Source organism: Schistocerca nitens, chromosome 2 (assembly GCF_023898315.1).
Source record: "Schistocerca nitens isolate TAMUIC-IGC-003100 chromosome 2, iqSchNite1.1, whole genome shotgun sequence".
NCBI classification, from domain to species: Eukaryota; Metazoa; Arthropoda; class Insecta; order Orthoptera; family Acrididae; genus Schistocerca; species Schistocerca nitens.
In genome coordinates this window covers 880,168,343-880,192,784 of record NC_064615.1, presented here as the reverse complement: position 1 = coordinate 880,192,784, position 24,442 = coordinate 880,168,343, and the positions used below count along the sequence as shown (strand labels likewise).

At 40.4% G+C, this 24,442-nt stretch overlaps 1 protein-coding gene across 1 annotated transcript in view; it reads left to right on the top strand.

Moving 5' to 3' along the window:
* LOC126237181 (mRNA (2'-O-methyladenosine-N(6)-)-methyltransferase) overlaps window positions 1–24,442 on the top strand; it is a 165,578-nt gene that overhangs the window by 48,590 nt on the left and 92,546 nt on the right. The window contains exon 6 of the mRNA XM_049947057.1: window positions 6,705–6,936. Within this exon, the coding sequence (XP_049803014.1) occupies window positions 6,705–6,936 (232 nt within the window). The remainder of the gene's footprint in view (window positions 1–6,704; window positions 6,937–24,442) is intronic.

The window sequence follows — 24,442 nt, the reverse complement described above, 5'->3', positions numbered from 1 at the left end:
AGACATGTTTTGCAAAGCCTAGTTTTTCAATATTGCAGCAGATATGAATAACTCACCCAGTTTGATTTACTGTTGGTCATGATCTAATGGGACTCCCATGCTGAAACATGGTGATTGTGCTCAACTTTTTAGGTTTAACAGGCCAGTAGCTGAACAAATTCCCAGTGTACAGCAGATTTATCCCAATTCCCTGTCAATGTAGCTCATAATTCTTGTTGTGAAATATTTGCATCACATGGCATCGTGTATCTTATGACAGAATGACTTTTTCATGCTAATGTTTCTCTTGATTATCCAAATAGTTACAGGTTTATACAAGATTAAAGTCGGTTCAAAAGGCGAATTTCTCAGTTTTGTCAAATTTTCGAAAGGCTGTATCTCAAAAGGATCCTCTCAGGTTTGATTTTTCCTTGAATCATTGAAGAGGTCTGGTAAATTTTTCTTCTGTTTTGAGACAAACCAGTCCAGTGATAATAAAGAAGTTTAAAAACATGCTTTGACTGCCATTAGGACTGCCCTGCGGAGTTTTTGAATATGCACATTTGAAAGTGATGTAAAATCTGTTAGTAATTGTCTTTGATTTTTGTGATATAAATGTTAATTTGCTCAACCTTTTATTTTAGAAATGGTTTATCTGTTCATTTAGATCGTTTCTCGCTATTTTGGAATTCATCACAACACTTTTCACCATCTATGAACCTTCAGTTTCTTTCAGGAAGGCGTAGCCAGCATTTTTACACTCACCAGTTGAAAACAGTCAAGTGGAAATTGGAATCAAACTGTAGACGGATGGATATTCCAAGGCAGCATTTCAATGCAGTGTGGCATTGATTTTTGTGGATTATTCTGCATATCACCTGAAAACTTTTGCATAACCAAAAGCCTCCAAAGAAATCAAAGAATTTTCTGCACAACAGCAAAAAATTACTTAACCAAAGAAGTAGACTTTGTATTAGTGAAAATGCCAAAATATGCTTTCATCACAAAGCATTTTTGGATAAGTATGAATGTCTACAGAAATTCTGCTGTAATCCTAAAGAACCATTCTGTGAAATTGATGATTGGTTGTTACTTTGAAAATAACTTATCAGTTGAAAGTGATGACAAAGATCAATATTAAACCTGGTCAGAAAATTTGCCCAACATGTCAAAAACAATTTGCAGCAAAAAAAAAAAGGGGGGGGGGGGAGGAAGCCAGGTTCATCACAGTCAGAAGATAAAGCAGAAGAAGCACATCCATCAGAATCTCTCCTTCAGAATCTCTCCTCTAAAATCTCTACATGTGTCAATGAGAGCTGCCACATTACGCAAAAAGAAAGATTAGAGAAATTCAAGAAACAATTGCATGTAACATTACTGCTGCTGGGGGTTTTGATCTACAAGGTTTTCAAACATGCAGCACAAATAAGGCTTATAGTTAAAGAACAGAAAAGTTGCAGTTGTCAGAGCAGTGAGAGAAATTGCAGATTTAGATATTATCACCCCAAAGGTGGACTACAAAAGAAGTGATACAGGAGTTCGGTGTCCCAGAAAGTACCATAAAATGTTGTCAGGTGATATGCAGAATTAGTTCCAAAACCAATGCTATACTGCACTTAAATGTAGCATTGAACATCCACCAAGCTACAGTTTCATTCTATCTTCCACTTGATTTTGTTTTCAACTGTGGAATGTAAAAATGCTGGATATATCTCCTTGAAAGAAATTGCACATTCATAGATGGTGAAAGGTGTTACAGTGCATTCCAGAATAGCGAGAAACAATCTAAATGAACATACAAACCACTTCCAAAACTCAATGGCTGAGAAAATTAACTTTTATTTCAAAAAAATTAAATACAACTAGTAACAGATTGTACATCATTTTCAAATGTGCACATTTAAAAACCCTGCACAATCTGCACTGCTAATAGCAGTCAAAGCATACTTTTAAACTTCTTTGTTATCATGGGACTGGTTTGTCTAAAAAATGAAAGAAACTTTTTCCTAACCAAACAAAATGAGCTCTTTTCAATGGTGCAAAAAAAAAAAAAAATCAAATATGAGAGGATCCATTTTGGATATAGCCTTTTGAAAATCAGACAAAATTGATGAATACATATTTTGAATATTCTGTAATCTTGAATAAGTCGGTAACTATTTGGATAATCAGGAGAAAAATTAGCATCAAAAAGTAATTCTGTCGTAAGATACAAGCTGCATCATCCAAATTTATCACAATAAGCTTTATGAGATACTTTGGCATAAAATTGTGATAAATCTGCATTACAATGAGCATATTTCAGCTGTTGTAGTTAAAATGTTGAGCAGAATCACCAAGTATCAGCATTGGAGTCCTCTTAGATCCTGATCAACAGTAAAGAAAAATTGGCAATTTATTCATATCTGTTACAATAAGGAAAAACTAGCCTTTACAAAAGCATATCTAGGGTCTCACCATAGTGCAGGTTGCTTAGAAAGTTACTTACCTTTTTTGATATTTTTTCCTCGTAAAATATTGTAGATATAAACTCAGTTTTTTGTTCACATGGAGTTTATTGTATATCGTTATCATTCCAAAAGTTACAACTCAGTATGTGCTCCAGTATTTTCTAGACATTGTCTGAAATGAACAGGTACATTTGCTGTGACCTTCCTCAAGAACTCAACACAAACACCAACTACAATGTCATGGATTTTCTTCTCAAGTTCACCAAGAATTTGTGGCTTGCTTATAAACTTCTTCCTTAGCCCATAGAAAGAAATCACTTGGAGTGAGGTGACCATACTGTGGGACATCCTTGACCTTTCTAGCATCCTTTGAAGCATTCATCAAGGCATTGTCTTATGGGCAAGGTTTTATGAGAGGGAGATCCAACTTACATTAATAACAGTTCGTGGGACTTGCCCCATTCAGAAAGTGTAGACCTTAAAAAGATTTCTAACTTTTGCGGGTATCTTGCAGCATTCATAGTATGTCCCAACAGATAGAGTCTACTAATGAGGGGAGAAGTTTATCTAATGCAAACAGTTACTTTTGCCTTGCCCTGCTGCATTTTTTCCAAATGCCTCTTTGGGACCATTTTCCACTCATCAATTACCATGACACTTAATGGAAACCCCTACATGAAACAAAGCTTCATCACACCACATAATTTTTTCCATTAGGTCTAGCAGATCTTCATGCCATGTGAGCATCCCTTCACAAAATTCTCGCTATTGCAGTCATCTGGATACAACATTTGAATATAACGCAGCTTTCTCAGTCCGTAATGTTACTCTTTGTGGAGAACTGCATGCACAGCATAGCATGTAATGCCAGTCACTTTTTCAGCCTGCCTTGTTGATTTTGAAGTGCTTCACTTGAAAGTCTTCCTCACTGTGGCCACCTTTTCCTCTGATCTTGTAATGTCCATGACAACTTAGATAGTCATTAATGTTATTTGGCAATTTTTGATTGCTTTTGGATCCAGAAGAGCTTGCTTCCCATGTTGGCCCTACACCACCATTTGGGCCATCTGGATACTCCTTTTCAGCACAAGTTTCTCTAACTCAGCTAACCTGTTCTACTGCCTCACCTTTCCTTTTCCCTTCTCTCTTTTGTCCACATCAGTCCTGCATCCAGAACATGCAATGCCATTCTCCCATCACTCTTCCCCCTCCCCCCTCTCCGAATGTGGGCAGTCTCTCTCTCTCTCTCTCTCTCTCTCTCTCTCTCTCTCTCTCTCTCTCTCCCTCCCCCCTCTCCCTCCCTCCCTCCCTCCCTCCCTCCCTCTACCTGTCTATCTCCACCTCTCCTCTCTCCCCTCTTTTCAACCCCTCTACCTTCCTTTTCCTTTTATCCCTCTTCATCTTCACCTTTCTCCGTTTCTCTCATTCCCCCCCCCCCCCCCCTCTTTTGCTACTCTCCTTCTTCCTACATCTCTCTTTGCTCTACTCTCTGCAGTATTTTTATGTTGTTGTGCGGAGATGGAGTCATTTGTCCAAAGACCCACCTCTTTCCTGCCACCCCGTGTCCTTCCCTAACCCCTCCCCACCTCCATCAGCTCAATCAACTGCTTTCAGTGATCAAGTATCAATAATTAATCAGTGTTACCATGGTCATGTGAGTGTATGAGTGTACATGTGTGTGTGTGTGTGTGTGTGTGTGTGTGTGAGAGAGAGAGAGAGAGAGAGAGAGAGAGAGAGAGAGAGAGAGAGAGAGAATGTGAGTTCTTTTGTTAGAAAAGTAGTGCTCAAAAGCTGTTTTGATGTAAAATGGTACTAATATTGTTGTTTTGTACTGAGTGAGGTCAATATTCAGTATTTATACATACCATTTTCATTTTTGTTAATGCGGATAGCAGGAGGTCAGTAACTTTTGCCATTGTATCTCATTTCCTGTAAAATGGGTTGACGGTAAAGTATTTATCTCTGTTGTGAAACATTGCATAAGCTGTGTTGTATATTACTATGTGAAGATGAACAACATTAACTACTACTAGATATACTCAAATTTTATCAAACTTTTTGAATTCTTTCTTAGAACATACAAGTATAGGCCATCCACTAAGACACTATCCAATCCTAAATTATCTGATAATTGGTGAAGTATAAAAATAGTCTGCAGCTTGGGAGCCATTGCAATCAACTCATTATTTTCGTTTAAAAGCTCCTCTCTCTCTCTCTCTCTCTCTCTCTCTCTCTCTCTCTCTCCCTCTCTCCCTCTCTTCCTCCCCCCCCTCCCCCCCCCCACCCTCCCTTAGACTGTGTTCACTGCTACAGTTTTTACCAGTTAAAGCACGTTTCAGTATTCTGATGACCTAGAATTAAATACATGCTTATGAACAGTTGTAGAGATAGCTACTGCATTGAAGATATAGCACTTCTTTTGTCACAGTCAGTAGAGTATTGTCCCATAGGAAGTCGGGCACTCACAATCAGCAGTGGGGAAATGGCTGATGTGTGGGCAGTCTGGCGGCCGAGCTGTAGCCTACGCAATCATACTGCACTGGCCAAGAAGCTGTGCATGAGAATGGACAAGTGGCTCATGCATGTGTAGAGCACTTGCAATAGGACTACATGATGAGTATCCTATGCTATCTGCACCTGCTCACAGGCGAGCTCATGAGTGGTCCTGGCTGCTTTTGCCCTGAGGCAGCATTTTAATGGCCTGCTGTGCACTAAAGTCCCAATTATCTAGGTTAATGCAGAGCCCAGATAACCAAGAAACATAGATCATCTGTAATACACGAAACTGCTATTTATTGTGTTAACGAAACATTCTACATTAGTTGCTAATTACCTGCTGGAAACTGACAACTTATTTATACAATTACACAATTTGTTTTGTGTCACTTACTTCCAGTTCACTTTCTGCTTATTTTTTCATTTATGTTAAAGATTAATGAAAACCATGTCAGCTATATTGTTACACATTTATTATTTGAACATCTTCAGGTTGCTGAGTTTTGCTGACGATGTTCAAAGAAACAAAACCGACCATAACACAATAAGTGTGTACAAATACAAATGAGGTGGTTATCATTAATCATTAACGCTAATGTCAGATGTGGGCTCAACATGATCAAAAGTATTTTTTTCATCTACTTTTTCCTTGACTGTAGTTCCCATATTTTGGAGAGTTGAAACATTGGTTTAGTGAAATGGATTTTGTCCTGCATTCTCTAATAACAGTAAAGCACTTCAATGTCTTGATGTGCACGATAATGGGTTTCTCAATTTTTTTATCTATGCTCACATTCTCTACCGAACACACATTTCATGTTATCTTTTGATCACATCCAAGTTCATAGGTGTCACTGTGGATGTTATAACAACCAGAAATTTGTATTCCAAACAGAAATTTTTTTTCTAATTATTGAAATAAGGCTTCATTTTTAATTTTTTGAAAAATATCTGAACTATGCACAAATAATCTGCAAGCTGATTAAAGCAGACTTGGATAGTCAGGAGATAATTGTCATTACTGCTGCCGAGTTATACAAATCTGGGTGGGGAGATGTGCTATATCAGCACTTTGGATCATGGACAGTTTTTGGGTGCCAAATGTAAGGGGCACAGCATCTCCAAGATTATGCAAATACTTATCTTTTAGGGTAACAGGTTTCACAGTAGCAGACTAATTAATATATTTTCCATTTAAACCATTTGTATTGTGTAATTCCTTCCAGTCTTTACTACTTACATAATTCTTGAATTCCTCAGTTGTTTTTTCATGTTTTATCCTTGACATTTTCTATCATTACCATGTTTTTTGTCATCCATCGTGATTATCAAATATAATCATGATCTCAAAGGGTATATAGGGGGTAAAAGATGAGATTTTGCAATCTGTAAGTGTTTATAAAAATCCTAATAGCATTGTTAATGGTTGTCGTAAACCTAGTAGAACTTGTACGAAGGGAAGTAGATTATATGAAACTCCTCAACGGATAGAACTTCTTGCCGTTTTATTGGTGTGTATGGTAAGAGTTACCTGCTCTCCCCTCACCCCTCACACATACACACACACAGCATAAATGTGGTTCTGTGTGACTGTTTCAACACATCACTTACATGCTTTAGCTAAGCCACTTTCTGTATGATATTCATATTATGATTTAATTTTAATATTTTTCAAATAGGTCTTTTACATAGGAAGCATCAGTGTTTCAAAAAATCAGTTCTATGTGTTATTCTTATTTTTAAATATTTATTGAACAATACTTTCTTTTCTTTTTCCAGCAATTGATGCACCTAAGGATTCATTTAATCGTTGGCTAATGGAGAGAAAAGTTATTGACACAGGTTGTGATCCTTTGCTTCCAAGTAATTGTTTTCCAGAGATTTCGGCTTCTATGTATAGGGAAATAATGAATGATATACCAATAAAGCTTGTACGGCCCAAGTTTACTGGAGATGCAAGAAAACAACTTTCACGTTATGCTGAAGCTGCAAAGAAGACAATTGAATCGAGGTAAATTTTGTCCATGTTTGAAGCAGTTACCGTGTAGCTAGCATTGTGTAAATGAAGAAAATCTTGCAGTATTCCCTTATAAAGATTTCTGGTTTAAGAATTCCATTGTAATATTTTTTAGAAACCATATTTCAACACTTGTTTTAAAGATGATGTAGTGAGTGAATGGGTTGAAAGTTAATTTGTAAGTGAAAGATAAGAGAGTCCATGAAACAAGGACTAAATTGCTATTAATATTCTAGATACTTTCATAAGCAGTTAACAGAAACTGTTAACAAAAGTAGATTACATTCGTTCTTCATTCTGAGAAAGGGAAGTAATAAGTGAAAATAAGTGACACTTCTTCTTTTTGCAACCATCTGTTTTCATTTAAATGTGATAGAAAAGCACCCATTGTTTTTGCTGTACACAGTAATGAGGTGTGAGAGGCTGCATTGGCGCAAAGAACTTGCAGAGTACTTGCAGTAGGTGTGATGGTAAGTTTCTTGGGGAAAAAAGGGCTTTTCATTACTTTCTAAATTGCATTAAAAATTATCTTTGTAGTTTCCCACTATTTCATTGAAACATTCAGTTTCTAGAATTTCACTCTCATTGCTGGCTGGTGAGGTGAAACTCAGCTGTGCCACAAATTCATTTGCACAATCTTCCCTCCTGAGACTAGACACCCCCCCCCCCCCCGCCCCCCTCTCTTTACAAAAATGTTTCCAGCAAATGTACATGTAATACATTAAATATAATATTGACCAAGCCATATGCAGGTTTGCTCTGGGAAATGTAATCTAGACACTTCCTTGCTGTTGCAATGTCCTTTGAAAGAACTGTCACTGGAGGTACAAATTCAGGAATTTGGTAAGGTTCCTGAAACTCTCGTAAGATTTTCCCCATCATTATTAACCCTGGCAAAATACCTCGTGTAAGCTTCCTGCCTATGATGCCTATGGGCTGCTTTAATGTTTTTCCTGCCCGATGCCACTTTTCCTGAGTCTCTTTTAGGGCTTTCTCAGTAGGTACTAATTCATCAGTAGATCATAAATTAGACAGTGGTGAATTCAGCTGCCAGTAAATGTAAGTTCCACTGGATTGTCTTTATGTGCCTCAAATTTGGCAGTGTTTGAACACAACCACTCCAATTTTTCCCCCTCAGGGGCTCAGCATTCATTTGCTGAGTAAGGGCTTGCCCCAGGGTTCCTGAGCTGGGGACTGGTAAGCACCACCAGTCCTCTGTCACCATAAGCTTTGGTCATACTCGAACGACCACCATGTGGCACAGTGGTGGAATGTTGTCTGTTTCAGAGAACGGGGATCTTGGCTTCAATGCTTGGACTGCAAGGAAGGTACCCACTTCTATAAAAAAAAAAAAAAAACCTCAATCTCAAGGTGTGCTACGTGCTGAGGAGGTGAATGGCTGTTGAGGTGAAACAGTCTTTACCGAGCAACCTCTGGGGAACCTGCCGCACCCTGGTTGAATCAGGCTTGCTCAGGCATTCAGGGCTCTGCCTGGGTTGACAGCTGTTTCCCTAGCGTCTTGTGGGATCATTATGGAACTGTCTCATGAAACTACTACTCCTGACGAGATGAGTGTACCATCAGGCAACACCTACACCCCCTTCTCAAAGACAGGTTGATTGGTCAGTCCTCCCAAAAAGAAGTCTCCGAGTAATAGTAACAGGGCATTAGTGTGCCATAACATTTTTATTGTAATCAAGCAAAACGGGGGAAGCTTTGAGAAGATATCCCCTTTCTATATTAACAAGGCATTGGGAGGTATTGCTGGGTCTCTGTAAAGTGTCAAACAACTACGTAATGGCATGCTTTTGGCGGAAACTGCTAATTCCACCCAAATATCTAAGTTTCTGGGATTTAAGGCCTTAGGTGACTACCCAATCGAGGCTGAATTGCATAACACCCTTAACTATAGTAAGGGCATGGTTACCTGCTCCGATGTAATGGAGACGGACCCTGCAGAGTTATGTGAAGAGTGGAAGAATGTGGGCATCAAAGAGGTGCAGAATTATATGAGCAGAGTCAATGGCAAATTGGAAAAATCGGCAATGTTTATTCTAATGTTTAGTAATCCCTAATTACCGGAATATATCCTTGCCGTCTATATCCGCCTTAAGGTTCGCCCGTTTGTTCCTAACCCCATGCACTGCTATAAATGTCAAAGATTTGGCCATACCACTATGAGATGTAACAGGAAGGCTACATGTGGCAATTGTGGAGGCTCTGCTCACGATTCAGGGACTTCTCGTACACTACCTCTGAAATGTGTTAACTGCTCTGGGGATCACCCAGTGTAGAGCAGAAAGTGTGGGGTTTACAACGAGGAAAAGAAAATTCAAGAGTTGAAAGTACAGAGACGCATACCCTATGGCGAAGCTAAAAAGGCTTACAAAGCCATGCAACCACCGGTTTTTGCAACTTCTTTTGCATCAGCCCTTAAAACACCAATAGCTAAGTGTGATTCCTTCACACAAACTCAGACCACAGATTCAAGTACGAGCACATGCACTTGTCGCTGTACCTGTGGGGGAAATGCTCCACTTGCAGCTGATGTTGCTCGGAAGCCGTCAGCAATAGACTTACCACCTAAGCCACATGTTGTTGTTGTTGTTGTTGTTGTGGTCTTCAGACCTGAGACTGGTTTGATGCAGCTCTCCACGCTACTCTACCCTGTGCAAGCTTCTTCATCTCCCAGTACTTACTGCAACCTACATCTTTCTGAATCTGCTTAGCGTATTCATCTCTTGGTCTCCCTCTACGATTTTTACCCTCCACGTTGCCCTCCAATGCTAAATTTGTGATCCCTTGATGCCTCAGAACATGTCCTACCAACCGGTCCCTTGTTCTTGTCAAGTTGTGCCACAAACTCCTCTTCTCCCCAATTATATTCAATACCTCCTCATTAGTTATGTGATCTACCCATCTAATCTTCACCATTCTTCTGTAGCACCACATTTCGAAAGCTTCTATTCTCTTCTTGTCCAAACTATTTATCGTCCATGTCTCACTTCCATACATGGCTACACTGCATACAAATATTTTCAGAAATGACTTCCTGACACTTAAATCTGTACTCGATGTTAACAAATTTCTCTTCTTCAGAAATGCTTTCGTTGCCATTGCCAGTCTACATTTTATATCTTCTCTACTTCGACCATCATCAGTTATTTTGCTCCCCAAATAGCAAAACTCCTTTACTACTTTAAGTGTCTCATTTCCTAATCTAATTCCCTCAGCATCACCCGACTTAATTCGACTACATTCCATTATCCTCGTTTTGCTTTTGTTGATGTTCATCTTATATCCTCCTTTCAAGACACTGTCTATTCCGTTCAACTGCTCTTCCAAGTCCTTTGCTGTCTCTGACAGAATTACAATGTCATCAGCGAACCTCAAAGTTTTTATTTCTTCTCCATGGATTTTAATTCCTACTCCAAATTTTTCTTTTGTTCCCTTTACTGCTTGCTCAATATACAGAGAGGCTACAACCCTGTCTCACTCCTTTCCCAACCATTGCTTCCCTTTCATGCCCCTCGACTCTTATAACTGCCATCTGGTTTCTGTACAAATTGTAAATAGCCTTTCGCTCCCTGTATTTTACCCCTGCCACCTTTAGAATTTGAAAGAGAGTATTCCAGTAAACATTGTCAAAAGCTTTCTCTAAGTCTACAAATGCTAGAAACGTAGGTTTGCTTTTCCTTAATCTTTCTTCTAAAATAAGTCATAAGGTCAGTATTGCCTCACATGTTCCAATATTTCTACGGAATCCAAACTGATCTTCCCTGAGGTCGGCTTCTACCAGTTTTTCCATTCGTCTGCAAAGAATTCGCGTTAGTATTTTGCAGCTGTGACTTATTAAACTGATAGTTTGGTAATTTTCACATCTGTCAAAACCTGCTTTCTTTGGGATTGGAATTATTATATTATTCTTGAAGTCTGAGGGTATTTTGTCTGTTTCATACTTCTTGCTTACCAGATGGTAGAGTTTTGTCAGGACTGGCTCTCCCAAGGCCGTCAGTAGTTCTGATGGAATGTTGTCTACTCCCGGGGCCTTGTTTCGACTCAGATCTTTCAGTGCTCTATCAAGCTCTTCACGCAGTATCGTATCTCCCATTTCATCTTCATCTATGTTCTCTTCCATTTCCACAATATTGTCCTCAAGTACATCGCCCTTGTATAGACCTCTGTATACTCCTTCCACCTTTCTGCTTTCCCTTCTTTGCTTAGAACTGGGTTTCCATCTGAGCTCTTGATATTCATACAAGTGGTTCTCTTTTCTCCAAAGGTCTCTTTAATTTTTCTGTAGGCTGTATCTATCTTACCCCTAGTGAGATAAGCCTCGACATCCTTACATTTGTCCTCTAGCTATCCCTGCTTAGCCATTTTGCACTTCTGTCGATCTCATTTTTGAGACGTTTGTATTCCTTTTTGCCTGCTTCATTTACTGCATTTTTATATTTTCTCCTTTCATCAATTAAATTCAATATTTCTTCTGTTACCCAAGGATTTCTACTAGCCCTTGTCTTTTTACCTACTTGATCCTCTGCTGCCTTCACTACTTCATCCCTCAGAGCTATCCATTCTTCTTCTACTGTATTTCTTTCCTCCATTCCTGTCAATTGTTCCCTTATGCTCTCCCTGAAACTCTGTACAACCTGTGGTTTAGTCAGTTTATCCAGGTCCCATCTCCTTAAATTCCCACCTTTTTGCAGTTTCTTCAGTTTTAATCTACAGTTCATAACCAATAGATTGTGGTCAGAGTCCACATCTGCCCCTGGAAATGTCTTACAATTTAAAACCTGGTTCCTAAATCTCTGTCTCACCATTATGTAATCTATCTGATACCTTGTAGTATCTCCACGATTCTTCCATGTATACAACTGGCCTTTATTATTATTGAACCAAGTGTTAGCCACATACCACTCCCCAACTTCAGAAGCCACCTAAGCCATCCCAGCAACCTAAGCAGCCTTCTCCTCCTGCCAGTAAAGAAAAACGTTCTTCTAAAAGTAGTTCTAAGTCCAAGAAAGCGGTAGGTAAGCATTCGGATCGATGAAAGCTCTCCCTTTCTGATGGCGACTATGCTCTTGAAGAACTAGAGAACGTGGAACCGGCTAACGTTCCCGCTGACCTCCCCAGTAAATCTCCGCCTATGAGGGAGAAAGGAAAGAACCCAAATTGCTAACCAATGGCTTCCATAGGGACTTCTGTGTTGCAGTAGAATTTGAATGGATATCGTTCACATTTGGAAGAATTGCAGCTGCTGGTCCAGGATAAACCATTCTGCATCTGCTTACAAGAAACTCATTTTTTAAAGTCACAGACACACCTACATTACGGGGCTACCACATATACAGGAAATACGATACTACTGTAGGCAGGGCTAAAGATGGAGTGGCTATTTTTTTTTATGACAGGTACCACTCCTCTGCTGTCCCTCTTGCCACAACCATCCAAGCAATTTACTTTCACAGTGTGTTCTTTGTACGTGCCACCAACTCACCCCCCCACCCCATCCCCCCCCGCACTGGCAGACCTCTTCCGGGCACTCCCGCACCCTTTCCTTCTTGTGGGGGACTTCAATGCCCACAGTGTGCTGTGGGGCTCGGCCCACAATGTGCTCCAGGGGTAGGCTGATCGAGTGACTTGTCCATTCTGAGGATATCTGCCTTCTGAATGCGGGTCAGATGACTCACTTTTCCACAGCTACAGGGTCTTTTTCAGCTATTGATCTTTGCTTTTGTTCCTCAGCTATTGCAGATTCAGTTCAGTGGGAAGTGGCTCCAGATTTACATTCTAGTGACCACTTCCTAGTGGATTTGCCGCCTAGGAAAGTGACCAGCTGGAGACCACGCAGGTGGATGATACAAAGGACACATTGGTTACAGTACAGTCAACAGGCTATTTTTGAATGAAAGGATTGTGCACAAGAGGCGGTTGCCCATATCACTCATGAGATCCAAAGGGCTGCCGCAGAGTCTATCCCCAGGTCTAGTAATCACCTCGGCCGATGGCCTGTATTGTGGCGGAATGACAACTGTCAATTGGCAATCGGGGCCCATTTCCGCTGTGCACGTTTGGGAATCAATAAGACAGATTTCAGGCAAGGGTAGTCCACATTTCCTTACGGCCTTGTCAAATAATGGGATATTGGTGGACATGCCAGAAGAGATGGCTCACGTTTTAGCTGAACACTTCTTTACTGTTACTAAGTCATCCAGACAAATTCCTGCTGTTCAGGTATTCCGTCGGACTGCAGAGATGAGGAAGCTCAATTTTGTCTCACGTAATGAAGAAGTCTACAACCTTCCATTCTCCATGTGGGAACTGGAATCAGCTTTATCTGCAGCCAAAGACACTGCTCCAGGATCTGATGAGATCCATTATACCATGCTTTGTCATCTGTGCCCTGAAGCAAAAGGTCAGCATCTCTCTTGTTTCAATCAGATGGACAGTACCCCATGACTTGGAAGGAGGCAATCTTAATTCCATTCTGGAAACTAGGTAAGGACTGGAGCGCCTCTAACAGTTATCGGAGTGTCGCCTTTACTAGTTGTATGGGTAAGACTCTTGAATGCTTGGTCAACCGCCGCCTCGCCTGGCTGCTCGAATCCCGAGGTTACCTGAGCCACTCCCAGTGTGGTTTCAGATGCTACCGTTTTACTCTTGACATCTTAATTCTACTGAAGACGGTGATACAGGAGTCCTTTTTACATCGAAACCATTTAGTTTGTGTGTTTTTTGACCTCGAAAAAGCATATGACACTACTTGGAGGTACAACATCCTTCACCAACTTCATGAATGGGAACTACGTGGACGCCTGCCGCTTCTGATCCAATCCTTTCTCGAGGACAGGCATTTTCATTATCGCATTGGTGATGCCATATGTGATAGCTATGTTCAGGAGAATGGTGTGCCCCATGGCAGTGTCCTCAGTGTTACATTGTTTGCCATCGCTATCAATGGTATTTCCTATGCAGTCAGGAGACCTGTCAAATGCACTTTGTTTGTGGATGACTTTGCAATCTTCTACTCTTCCTCTGTACTTACGACGATGACGAGGCAGCTACAACTGACCATTAGGAGGCTGGAAACCTGGGCCCAGACAACTGGTTTTCAGTTCTCACCTGAGAAGACTGTGTGTGTCAATTTTAATCGTGCTTGTTGGAGTTTTAACCATCCAGAGTTTACAATGGGGGACCGTATTTTACTATTTCAAGACACAGTGTGCTTTTTGGGTTTATTATTTGACTCGAAATTAACATGGCTCCCACACCTGAAAGACTTAAAGGGCTTACGGTTGTTGAATATTTTGAAATGCCTTGGTGGAAAAACATGGGGAGCTGACAGGTTCTGCCTCCTACAGTTTTATAAGGCATTTGTTCGATCACACTTAGACTATGGCAGCTTGTCCATGGATCAGTCCGTCCTTCCTACCTCCGGATGTTAGATGCTGTCCACTAGAGGTGGGCAAACTCATTCTTTTTTGGGAACCATTCATTTTTACTCGTTCACTATTCATTTGTGCTTCGTATATGGTTCTTATGAAAGACTGAAAACTAGTAGTGTAGGTGACTGAAGGATGGAGGGCACCAAGAGGGGGCACTTGCCTCCCCTCTGGAGTATAGAGTTTTTATTCACTACAGAATTCTTAAACACTTTTAGAAGTAATTTCTGTGATTCTGCAGAACCTCTCGTTTAGCCAACTGTAGCATTGTGTGGCTGATCGTAGGAAAAAAATATAGGGTAGCACACAGAAAACCGGCCCCGAGTACAGACTGCTCGCCAATTACGGACGATGTGTTGCCCGTTACGAGCAGATACAACAAACAGACAAACATGTGATAATTAGGCAGTGAAGAAGTAACAAGCTAAAGCAAGCAACAATTGCGAAACAATCGATGACGATGTGTAGAGAGCTCGAGAAGAGAACATGAAAATCTCACGCGACACACATGGCCTATATAGCACATGTAATCTTGTAAACCTGTTGGTGGCTGTTTCCCAACTTAATAGACCACAAGTGTCTTGTATAAAATTCTTCGTTTCGACTTCCACTACATAGCTATGCTACGTTGTAAACAATAATCGTTTATACCCTATATTTCCTTCACGTTGTCTCTGAGTTCGTAGGCAAAGTAGACTTTATGGAAGCATAAAATAAAATGTGGTTTTCTCATCATACTTGCGTAATACTTAGTAAAAATTAGGTTTTTATGTTGCACTATTAAAGTTAATGCAGCAATAATAATAATACTTAAGTTCGCAGTAATAAAGTTTTTGGTTTGATAGCTCCTTCTGAGCAAATGTTTTTGAGATAATAAGTAAATACGATTTTATGGCAATCTATGTCTTTTCAAATGGAGAGGCACCGCTTTTCCTACTGAGCCAAAATGACCCACAACCAACCCACTTCCCCCCCCCTCCCCCCCCCCCCCCCAAAGAAACCAAACTAGCAGGTAATGCAAATTGGAAACAACCAAACTTAAAAATAATTAGAACCTTCGTAAATGTAATGTTTTGTATATAAAAAATACACAAAAATCGTTTTATATGAATTATCTTTCAGTAAATATTAAGCAAATTATTGAAAGTTAGTTGCTAAATCAAGTCGTTGAAACCAAAAAATATATGAATAACAAAAAAACTTTCCTTGTTATAAGTATGTCTTCTGCTGTACATCGATATAATGAAGTGAAATGATATGCCCTTTTGTTGCCCGAAAAGACGTACCTATTACATACAATGTAATTTTTATGTAATTTACGTAACTATAAAATATTTTTTGATTACCGGTCATGGACGCTGAATAGCCAGACCCAAGTGCAAGAACAGTTTGGAACACATGTAAAATGGGTGGGCACGAACGAAATGAACAACTGGATACTGAACTAACTAGGATCAGTCGGCAGTGGAACTGAGACAGGTGGTCATGCGAAGAACGGTGAGTGCGGCCGAGGGAGACTGAGACTGAGACGAGCACACGGCCAAGGCTGGAATGAGAACTGGCAAAGTGACCGCCGCGACTGAAGTGAACTAGTGAACTATGAACCGATCGTTCCTCGTTCCCGGGAACTATAAGTAGACCGCCGCGACCGAAGTGAACTATGAACCGATCGTTCCTCGTTCCCGGGAACTATAAGTAGACCGCCGCAACCGAAGTGAACTATGAACCGATCATTCCTTGGAATTTGTTCCTCGGTCCTTTAGTTCATCTTGTTGAATCGTTCCTTTGCACCCGTTCGTTCGCGAACTACCCATCTCTACTGCCCACCACATGGGCATTCGGATATCGATGCAGCCTTTCGGACCAGCCCAGTTCAGAGTCTGTGTGCAGAGGCTGGTGAACCACTACTCTGGATTCAGCGACGTATCCTTTTGGCTTGACAGGCACTGACCTTCACCCCAGTCGTTGGCATTTAGTTCAGTGATCCAAATCGCCTTTGAACGACTATTCAGGAATTGGCCCCACGTGACCCAACCATTTGGTATACGTGCTACGGCCTGCCTCAAGGATCCGGATCTCTCGGGCATGAAAATACACATACAGGGTGGAATGAACTGCCGCCTTAGTGTCTTCGAGGGCCCAAAGTAATTCTAAGCTTGACGCAGTACCCGAAAAATTGTACTCCAGATGTGGTTTTTACAACATTGTTTTCGTCTATTTTAAGCATGTACCATAGCTTTATCGTTATTTATACAGATGGATCCCAGCAGGGGAATGCTCTCGGTTGTTCTGTCGTTTTCCCTGATAGGGTTTTTAAAGTGCTTCTTCCAGAACAATTTACAAATTATGATGCGGAGTTATATGGCATTCTAATAGCACTGGAGAGGGTTCACAGACATCACCGTATGAGTTTTCTTGTCTGTTCTGACTCTCATAGTGCACTGTAAGCGCTTCACCAAATGTATCCAGTAGACCCGCTGATTCAGCTCAGTCATGGCTGCTTACAGTGGCTCCAACGCAGTGGCAAGGAAATGACATGGCTGATAAAGCTGTCAAGGAAGCATGTTGGGATGGTGCTGTCCATCAATGTCCCATCCTGTTGCACGCCGTTATCTCATTTTATGACAGATGAATCATGCGTCAGTGGGAGACTGAATGGTTGCAGGTGTTGGACAACAAACTGCGGTCACTCAAACCGACCACAAAAGCTTGGCTGACTTCATGTCAGCCTCACCGCTGGAAGGAGGTTTTGCTTACCAGACTGTGCATCAGGCATAGCCCTTTCACACATAGCTTCCTCCTCCGGGGGGAGGATCCACCTTTCTGTGAAGCTTTTGGTGTGCTGCTTTTAGTTCAGCATATTGTGGCTACGTGTGTCCTGTATACTGATAATAGGGCAGCCCTTGGTCTCGCTGGAGATCTGCCCATCATCCTCATAGATACCGATACCAGTGTTAACAGACAGGTGAAATTTTGTGAACTATCAGGCCTCATCCCTAAACTGGTGGGGAAGGGCGGCAGACTTTAGTACGTTATAAACTGCTCTGCCTGTGGGGACAGCCTTCGTCCCCACCCATGAGATTTCATGTTGATTTTTCATCAGGGTGCTTATAAAATACACTATATTCTGTAGCTGTTGCTTCTTATATCTATTTTTTACATTTATCACGTTACAACCGATATGCTTATGCCTCATGTTACAATCACTATCTTAAAATTCGTTGAAAAAATATAAACCTTTTTCTATTAGAAAAGATTTTAATTTTGTTTTAAAAACATTTCCTGTGTACGTTCTTAGAGAGTTTGGTAGCTTGTTATATCAAATCAGACCACTGATACATGGACTTCTATCAGTAATTTTTAACATTGTTCTGTTACGGAAATAGTTACACTTTGTTCTAGTGTTGTGATCATGTATATCACTGCCCTTGATAGCTTCTGTTGGTTAACTTATAAAAAATACAACTATTTTGAAGATGTACAGAGAATATATTGTCAGATATTTGTGCTGCACAAACACTTCACGACATGAATCTCTATGTCCCATCCCATGTATATGTCTTATTGCTCTTTTCTGTAGAAGTAGTATTCTTTTTAAATGTACATCAGCTGCTCAGCCCCACAGTTCAATTCCGTAATTGAGAAAGGGGTAAAGTGTTCCATAATATACTAATTTCAGTGCTTGGCTAGGAATCATCTTTGTGAGCTGGCTGAGGAGATATATGGCACTACTGACTTTTCTGCATACGAAATTAATGTGGTAAGTCCACTGCAAATTTTCATTGACATTTACACCCAGGAATTTACAGTTACCATTTTCTGTTGCAGAGGAATTACACACACTATTCATATTGTTGTGGTGAGAACTGCCTGTTTTAAATGTCAGTAGTTGAGATTTGGTGACATTCACCTTGTGTCCCTGATCATTGAAGTATTTTGTTACTTCTGTTACACCACTAGTAGCAAGAAATTCTAGTTCATTAGATTCACTCCCATAGAATAAGACTGATGTGTCATCTGCATAGCTTACAATATGGGAGTTAATGGTTTGTGCAATGTCGCTAATATATATAAGGAAGAGAAAGGGTCCAAGGATTGAGCCCTGTGGTACACCTTGTAATACAGGTTCACTGGTGGACTGGGAGTTCATGATTTTATTATCTAGTTTGTATGACAATTTAGTGCTTTACTTACGATTCAGCAGGTATGTGGTTAGAAGATTCATGGCTTGATCCCCAATACTATAAGATTTTAGCTTTTTAAGAAGTACCTATGGTTTACCGTATCAAATGCTCTTGTCAGGTCCAAAAAATACCTGCAGTCTGCATCTTCTGGTCCAACAGACAGTAAACTTCATGGATGAACTGTGTAACTGCTGTGGTTGTACTTAGCTCTTTTTTTTTAGCTCTTTTCTGAAGCCATGCTGCGAATCTACAAGCAGTTTATGTTTTGTGAAAAAGACACTTAGCTGAGAAAGGATAATGCTTTCGAATATCTTACTAAAAGTGGGAATTAATGATATTGGTCTATAGTTGGAGACATCTTCCTTACTTCCCTTTTTATACACTGGTTTCACTACACTCATTTTTAGAACCGTTGGATACATGTTTTCTCTAATGCTGCAGTTAATCAGGTGAGTAAGAGGTTTAGAGATTTCTTTTAAGCACGCTTTAGTAATAGCACTGGATACACCGTCCCATCCAGATGAAAATTTTTTCTTTAGCATGTATATTGCCCTGCGAACCTCCTGCTCATTCACTTCCACAAATTCAAATTCGGTACACTGGGTGAGATGGCATCTTGTCTCTACCTGCAAATCTATAATATGGGTTGATTGTTCGCCAAAAATGTAGTAGTTATTAAAAATATTACATATAGTATCTGGGTCTTTTATAATGTTACCATCATATCTTATGCTGAGTGGTTCCATGTGCATCTTGTTGGACCTTTTCGGTTTTTGTCAATCAGTTTCCAAGATGCTTTGCTTATGTTGTCAGACTGTTCTATTGTTTTGCTGTTAATCTGCTTCCTTAGGTTAACAATTTCAGTTTTAAGAGTTTGCTTAGCCCTATTGTATTTTTCCTTGAAAACCTGCATAGTAGTAGCTTTAAAAGCTGGTTTAGATCATGTACTTGCTGCCTGAGCATAATCAGATTTGTTGGGAGTTTTAGTCTAGGATTACTTCCATTTTGACAGTGTTTAACTACCTTCTGGATTTCTCTCACTGGACATCTCATCTGCCAGCTGCTCTCTCATTGGATGAGTAACACCAGCAGCTGACATCCCATCCTCTCACTCCCATCATACCTCACAGCAAGCAACATTGCTGCACAAAACACATAAGTACACCACTGGCTCCTGCCTAGACTCTTTCCATCGACTGCAGAAATGTATACTATTGTTGATCATTTGTTTAATTTTAAAGTCAGTTCAATTCTTACTGCAAGTGGATTCAGCAAACTGCAGTTTAAATGTGATAGATGTTCATAAAAAGCCAAGGTACACAGTACATTTTACCACAGTTGGCAGCACGACGAAATTTGCTGCCTCCTCATATCTCCCCTCCCCCATTCATCCTAGTTCACTGCCAAATTGGTGTCAGTATTCCCCCTCAAATCGTTCTGAATGCTTCAAAATTAATCTGCATGTGTCCTCATTTGCCAAAGCTTCATCTGTAACTGTACAATGACCCCTAAGTTAATATATTGCATAACATATAGTTTAATCTCTGAATTTAAGATAACCATGCATTTTTGAATGATGAATTTGGGAAAAACCTCATTTTATAATCAGAAAATGTGGTACACGATTTTTAATAGGTTCTCCATTAGCTGTGAAGCTAACATAGCCTGCTTTGTGCCCTGTGGGGATTTACTAATAGAACACGTTCTACAAGCCCATACCATTGTCCTTGTGTCAGAATCCATACCCTTTCAAATAAACCATCACAAATCTTGGCAGCAGTTACAGGCCTTCAGCTGTCCACCTGTAAGTGACATGGATTAGGCAAAAAGCATTGGAATCAACTCGGTGGGGTGATGATCATTCCCGGCTTTACTATACAATATCAGTGGTGGCTGCTGTGTAAGAGCACAAGAGCATGTGGACACCCTAGCTTTTGACACCTTGTGGATTTATTGGTTATTTTTCTTTGAAAGCTATTAAACATGATGTAGATGCAGTAATTGTGAAACTTGACATCAGGGTCTTGAGCACAACTTCACTTGTGCATGTTTAAGCTTCTGTGCATGCGCAACTGGCATGATGTAATTGCTGTAAGGGCCAAATATATACAGATTTGATAAACAGTGTGCACAGTTTATGGTGTGAACTGCTAGTCCTTACCACTCAACTACTAATTTACATCAGTGCTACCAGGTGGTAGCACACTGCAGCAGACTTTATATCTACGTTTGCCATAAATCTTGCTAGGTGGTAGCACACTTCACAGATGTGTGAAATCACAAACTATATACTAAAATTAGATTGGACATCAGTATATGTTATACTGAGAGAAAACCTATTTTGTGGGATTCTGAATGAGATATGGTACATTCAGTTTTGGTTTTTATCATAGAGTAATCCATTTGAGACTCTGAGAACCATAAAACACATCATTGTCGATTATGAGATGGTGGCATTTAATGGTGCTTCTGACATCTATTGTCTTATGGTTTATCAGTACTGTAGTCAAAAATTTTAGATGTATATGAACATTCACAAAAAGCTGTCCCACTGGTTTCTCTGATATTCATTTAAATAGGGGAGGGGAGAGGAGGAGGAGGAGGAGGAGGTGGTAAGTTCCTATGTGACCAAAGGGGGGAGAAGGTCGAAGACAGTGTACTTTTGGCCCTTATGGCTCTGAGTGCGTCATTTGTTTTCGAGTCAAGTGACCTTGCTGGTAGATAATACTACTTCAATTTAATCATTTTCACAAACAACTGCTTGTGTTTGGATTTGGTTGTCTACTGTGCAGGAATTGGCTTTCCTGTGAAGTTTCAACATGAACTCTGTTGAACTTGTATTAAGCACTAACAAAAAAGAAAATTATCAGGAAAAGTTAGCTGCAAAGAAATTAGGGCATTCCAGACCAGATTCGTTGTCCAAGAAAGTGACAACATCAAATAAGCATGGCTGCAAGTGAGCATTTAACAAAGGAAAATCCAGGATGGAATGTAACAATTCTATGAAAAGGAAAGTTGCTACTCATTTTATAGCAGAGGTGCTGAGTCACAGATAGGCACAACAAAAAGACTGTCACAAATAAAGCTTTCGGCCATTAAGGCCTTTGTCAACAATAGACCACACACACACACACACACACACGCACACGCAAATGCACCTCACGCACACGACTGCAGTCTCAGGCAACTGAAACCACACTGCTTGTAGACATTAACTACATCATAACTTGGGAGCTGCTCTCCCATTCTCGTGATTCTATTTCCTTCAGAATCATCCTGAAACATCTTTCTTAGTTCATCAGCAATTTTGTTATTTGTGCCCCTTACATGCTTCACTTCAATTGGGATGCTGAGATCTGAGTAGCCCACCTTGCTATCATACCACCAGGCGAGGTGTCACAGTGGTTAGCACACTGGACTCGCATTGTGGAGGACAACAGTTCGTATCTGCATCCAATCATTTTAATTTAGGTTTTCCATGATTTCCCAAAATAGCTCCAGGCAAATGTGAGAATGGTTCCTTTGAAAGGGCACACCCAATTTCCTTCCCCAGCCTTGAAAAAATCCAACCTTGTGCTCCATCTCGAATGTCCCCAATGTCAACTGAACTTTAAACCCTAATCTTGCTTCCTTTCTTTTTACTATCCTACCATATGACTAGGGTGGGCCGAAACCCGGGTCAAGACCTGATTACTGGTTTCAAGTTGGCATGGCCTATGCTTCAAGTAAAATCATAACTTGTCAAAGGCAAATAACAGAACAAGTGCCTCCATCTTGTGCACAGACTACTTTTCCACCTAACCTCCTGATTTTCTTGCAGTAGGGCAGCTGTAACACCAGCCACAAAGCATTGTTCACAAGAATAAGTTGCTTATCAAAAAATAGAACATGAGAAAATGTTTCTTACAACATTTCACAGTTTTATGCACTGATCTTGCTGAGCTCAGCAGCTAGACAGAATGGTCAGCTGTACCCATACTAGATTTGTAATCTACAACACATTGATTTTCATTGAGTTTTTCACCAGTATTTGTCAGTCTTCTCTGCTTCAACCATGGTTCATGAATTCAACATCCTCACTTCCCTTTCATTGCATCAGTTGACAGCAATCATTTTGTTGTTTGACTTAAGCTCAATTCCTCCTCATTTCAGTTTCCTCTGCAGTTTTGGCATGTTACACCCATTCTCAAGAACAGTGCCACATGTGGCGGTTGTTCCATGGTTGTGAAGTCAGAGGAATTGTCAACATACATAACTTGTCTCCAATCCAAATAAGATCTCATAGTTGTTGATTCTATGCAGCACTTTTCCCTAAATTGTGGAGCCCAGTTTCTGTTGTTGTGCATGTGTATACAATGAAATTAAACATGTATCCAGCCTGACAATCACGTAGCACAAATGCCTTTACTCTGAATCTATTTCACTGGAATGGAATAAATTGTTCAAAAGATAATCGAGCTTTGAACTACAAGAAACTTTTGTCAGTGCAAAGCTTCTGATACGGTTAATATGCTGTGAAACGTTGTACAAATTTTACTGACAGTGTGCCCAATTTTAAACAGTCACCTCCAGTACTTGCAGAGTTGTCACTAAAGTGTAGCTTTCTCAAAAAGTAAAATAAAACTCTCTCACAAGACATAATTTCGCTGAAAACTGAAGTGTATAAATGTATATCTCTGGGTCAACTTTGTAACTTAAGCCATTAGAAGACACTAAAATGTAGACTTTCACAGCTGGAAATATCATGTCCATCGTAATTATCCGGGCTGTTATGCCGTGGTCGGTTGATGACTTTTGTCTCAATTCCCAACGTTTTGTCTCCGACTGCGGGAGACGAAACGTTGGGAATTGAGACAAAAGTCATCAACTGACCACCGCATAACAGCCCGGATAATTACAATTGACATTAGAAGACAGTTAGAAACAAAGCAATAAAGTTCCTCAAACCCAGTATCTTTCCACTTTCACAGTTTCTCTATCAATGCAGCCGTGGTGACATGACATTTCTTTCATAGAAGAGAAGAATGTGAAGTTAATAGAGATGAAAAAATGCAAGGCAATGACAGAATGTGCAATGACGGACCACAGCAGTGAACATAGATACACACTCGAACTAGGCAGCCAGAACACAGAGAAGCTGTGGAAGAATGGTGTGTAAAACTCAGCACTGCATTTCAACACATGTAGAACACCCAGTTTCCAGTGTCTCAGTGCACTTACACTCATTTGCAGCAGTGAGAGAGCCATCAGAATGCCTTCACTCCAAATTTATCTGCTGCACCTGGGTGGAGTGGAGCATGATGAGTTAACGCGTCCACAGCTGTCAAAGCATTAACCCGTTCGGTTTTCACCATTTACCTGCTCTGCTTAATCAAGCAAACACTTCCCACAACTGATGGACTTGCTCCTCCTGGTTGTGGCTAAAAATAACTAAATGGGCTACGTAGTAGTACACATGGTTAAATTTGATATCCCAAAATATCAGGTCCAGCGACTGGGACAGAATGGCAGCTCCAGTCGAGAGGCTGAAGGGTACTCCATTAAATTCGAAGAGATTCCAGTCAGTAGTGAGTACAGTAATATCTTGGAACCCTCATTGAGCAGAATCTCATGTAAAACTTGGTTGATACAAGATCATAAAAACTTGTGCCCCTGCAAATCAAAGAAAACAGGTGTGCCGATCAGGCAGTGGAAAAGAACTGAAGAACGCCACATTTAGCTTGCAATAATCCACCAGCATAGAATTGCCAAAAGGCTTCAGCACCAAGAAAATAGGTGCTGAATAAGGTGATGTGGAGGGGCAGATCATTTCCTTTGTTAGATTAGTGTAACATACCACTTTTGTTATGTGATGTGTTTCACAAGCATGTA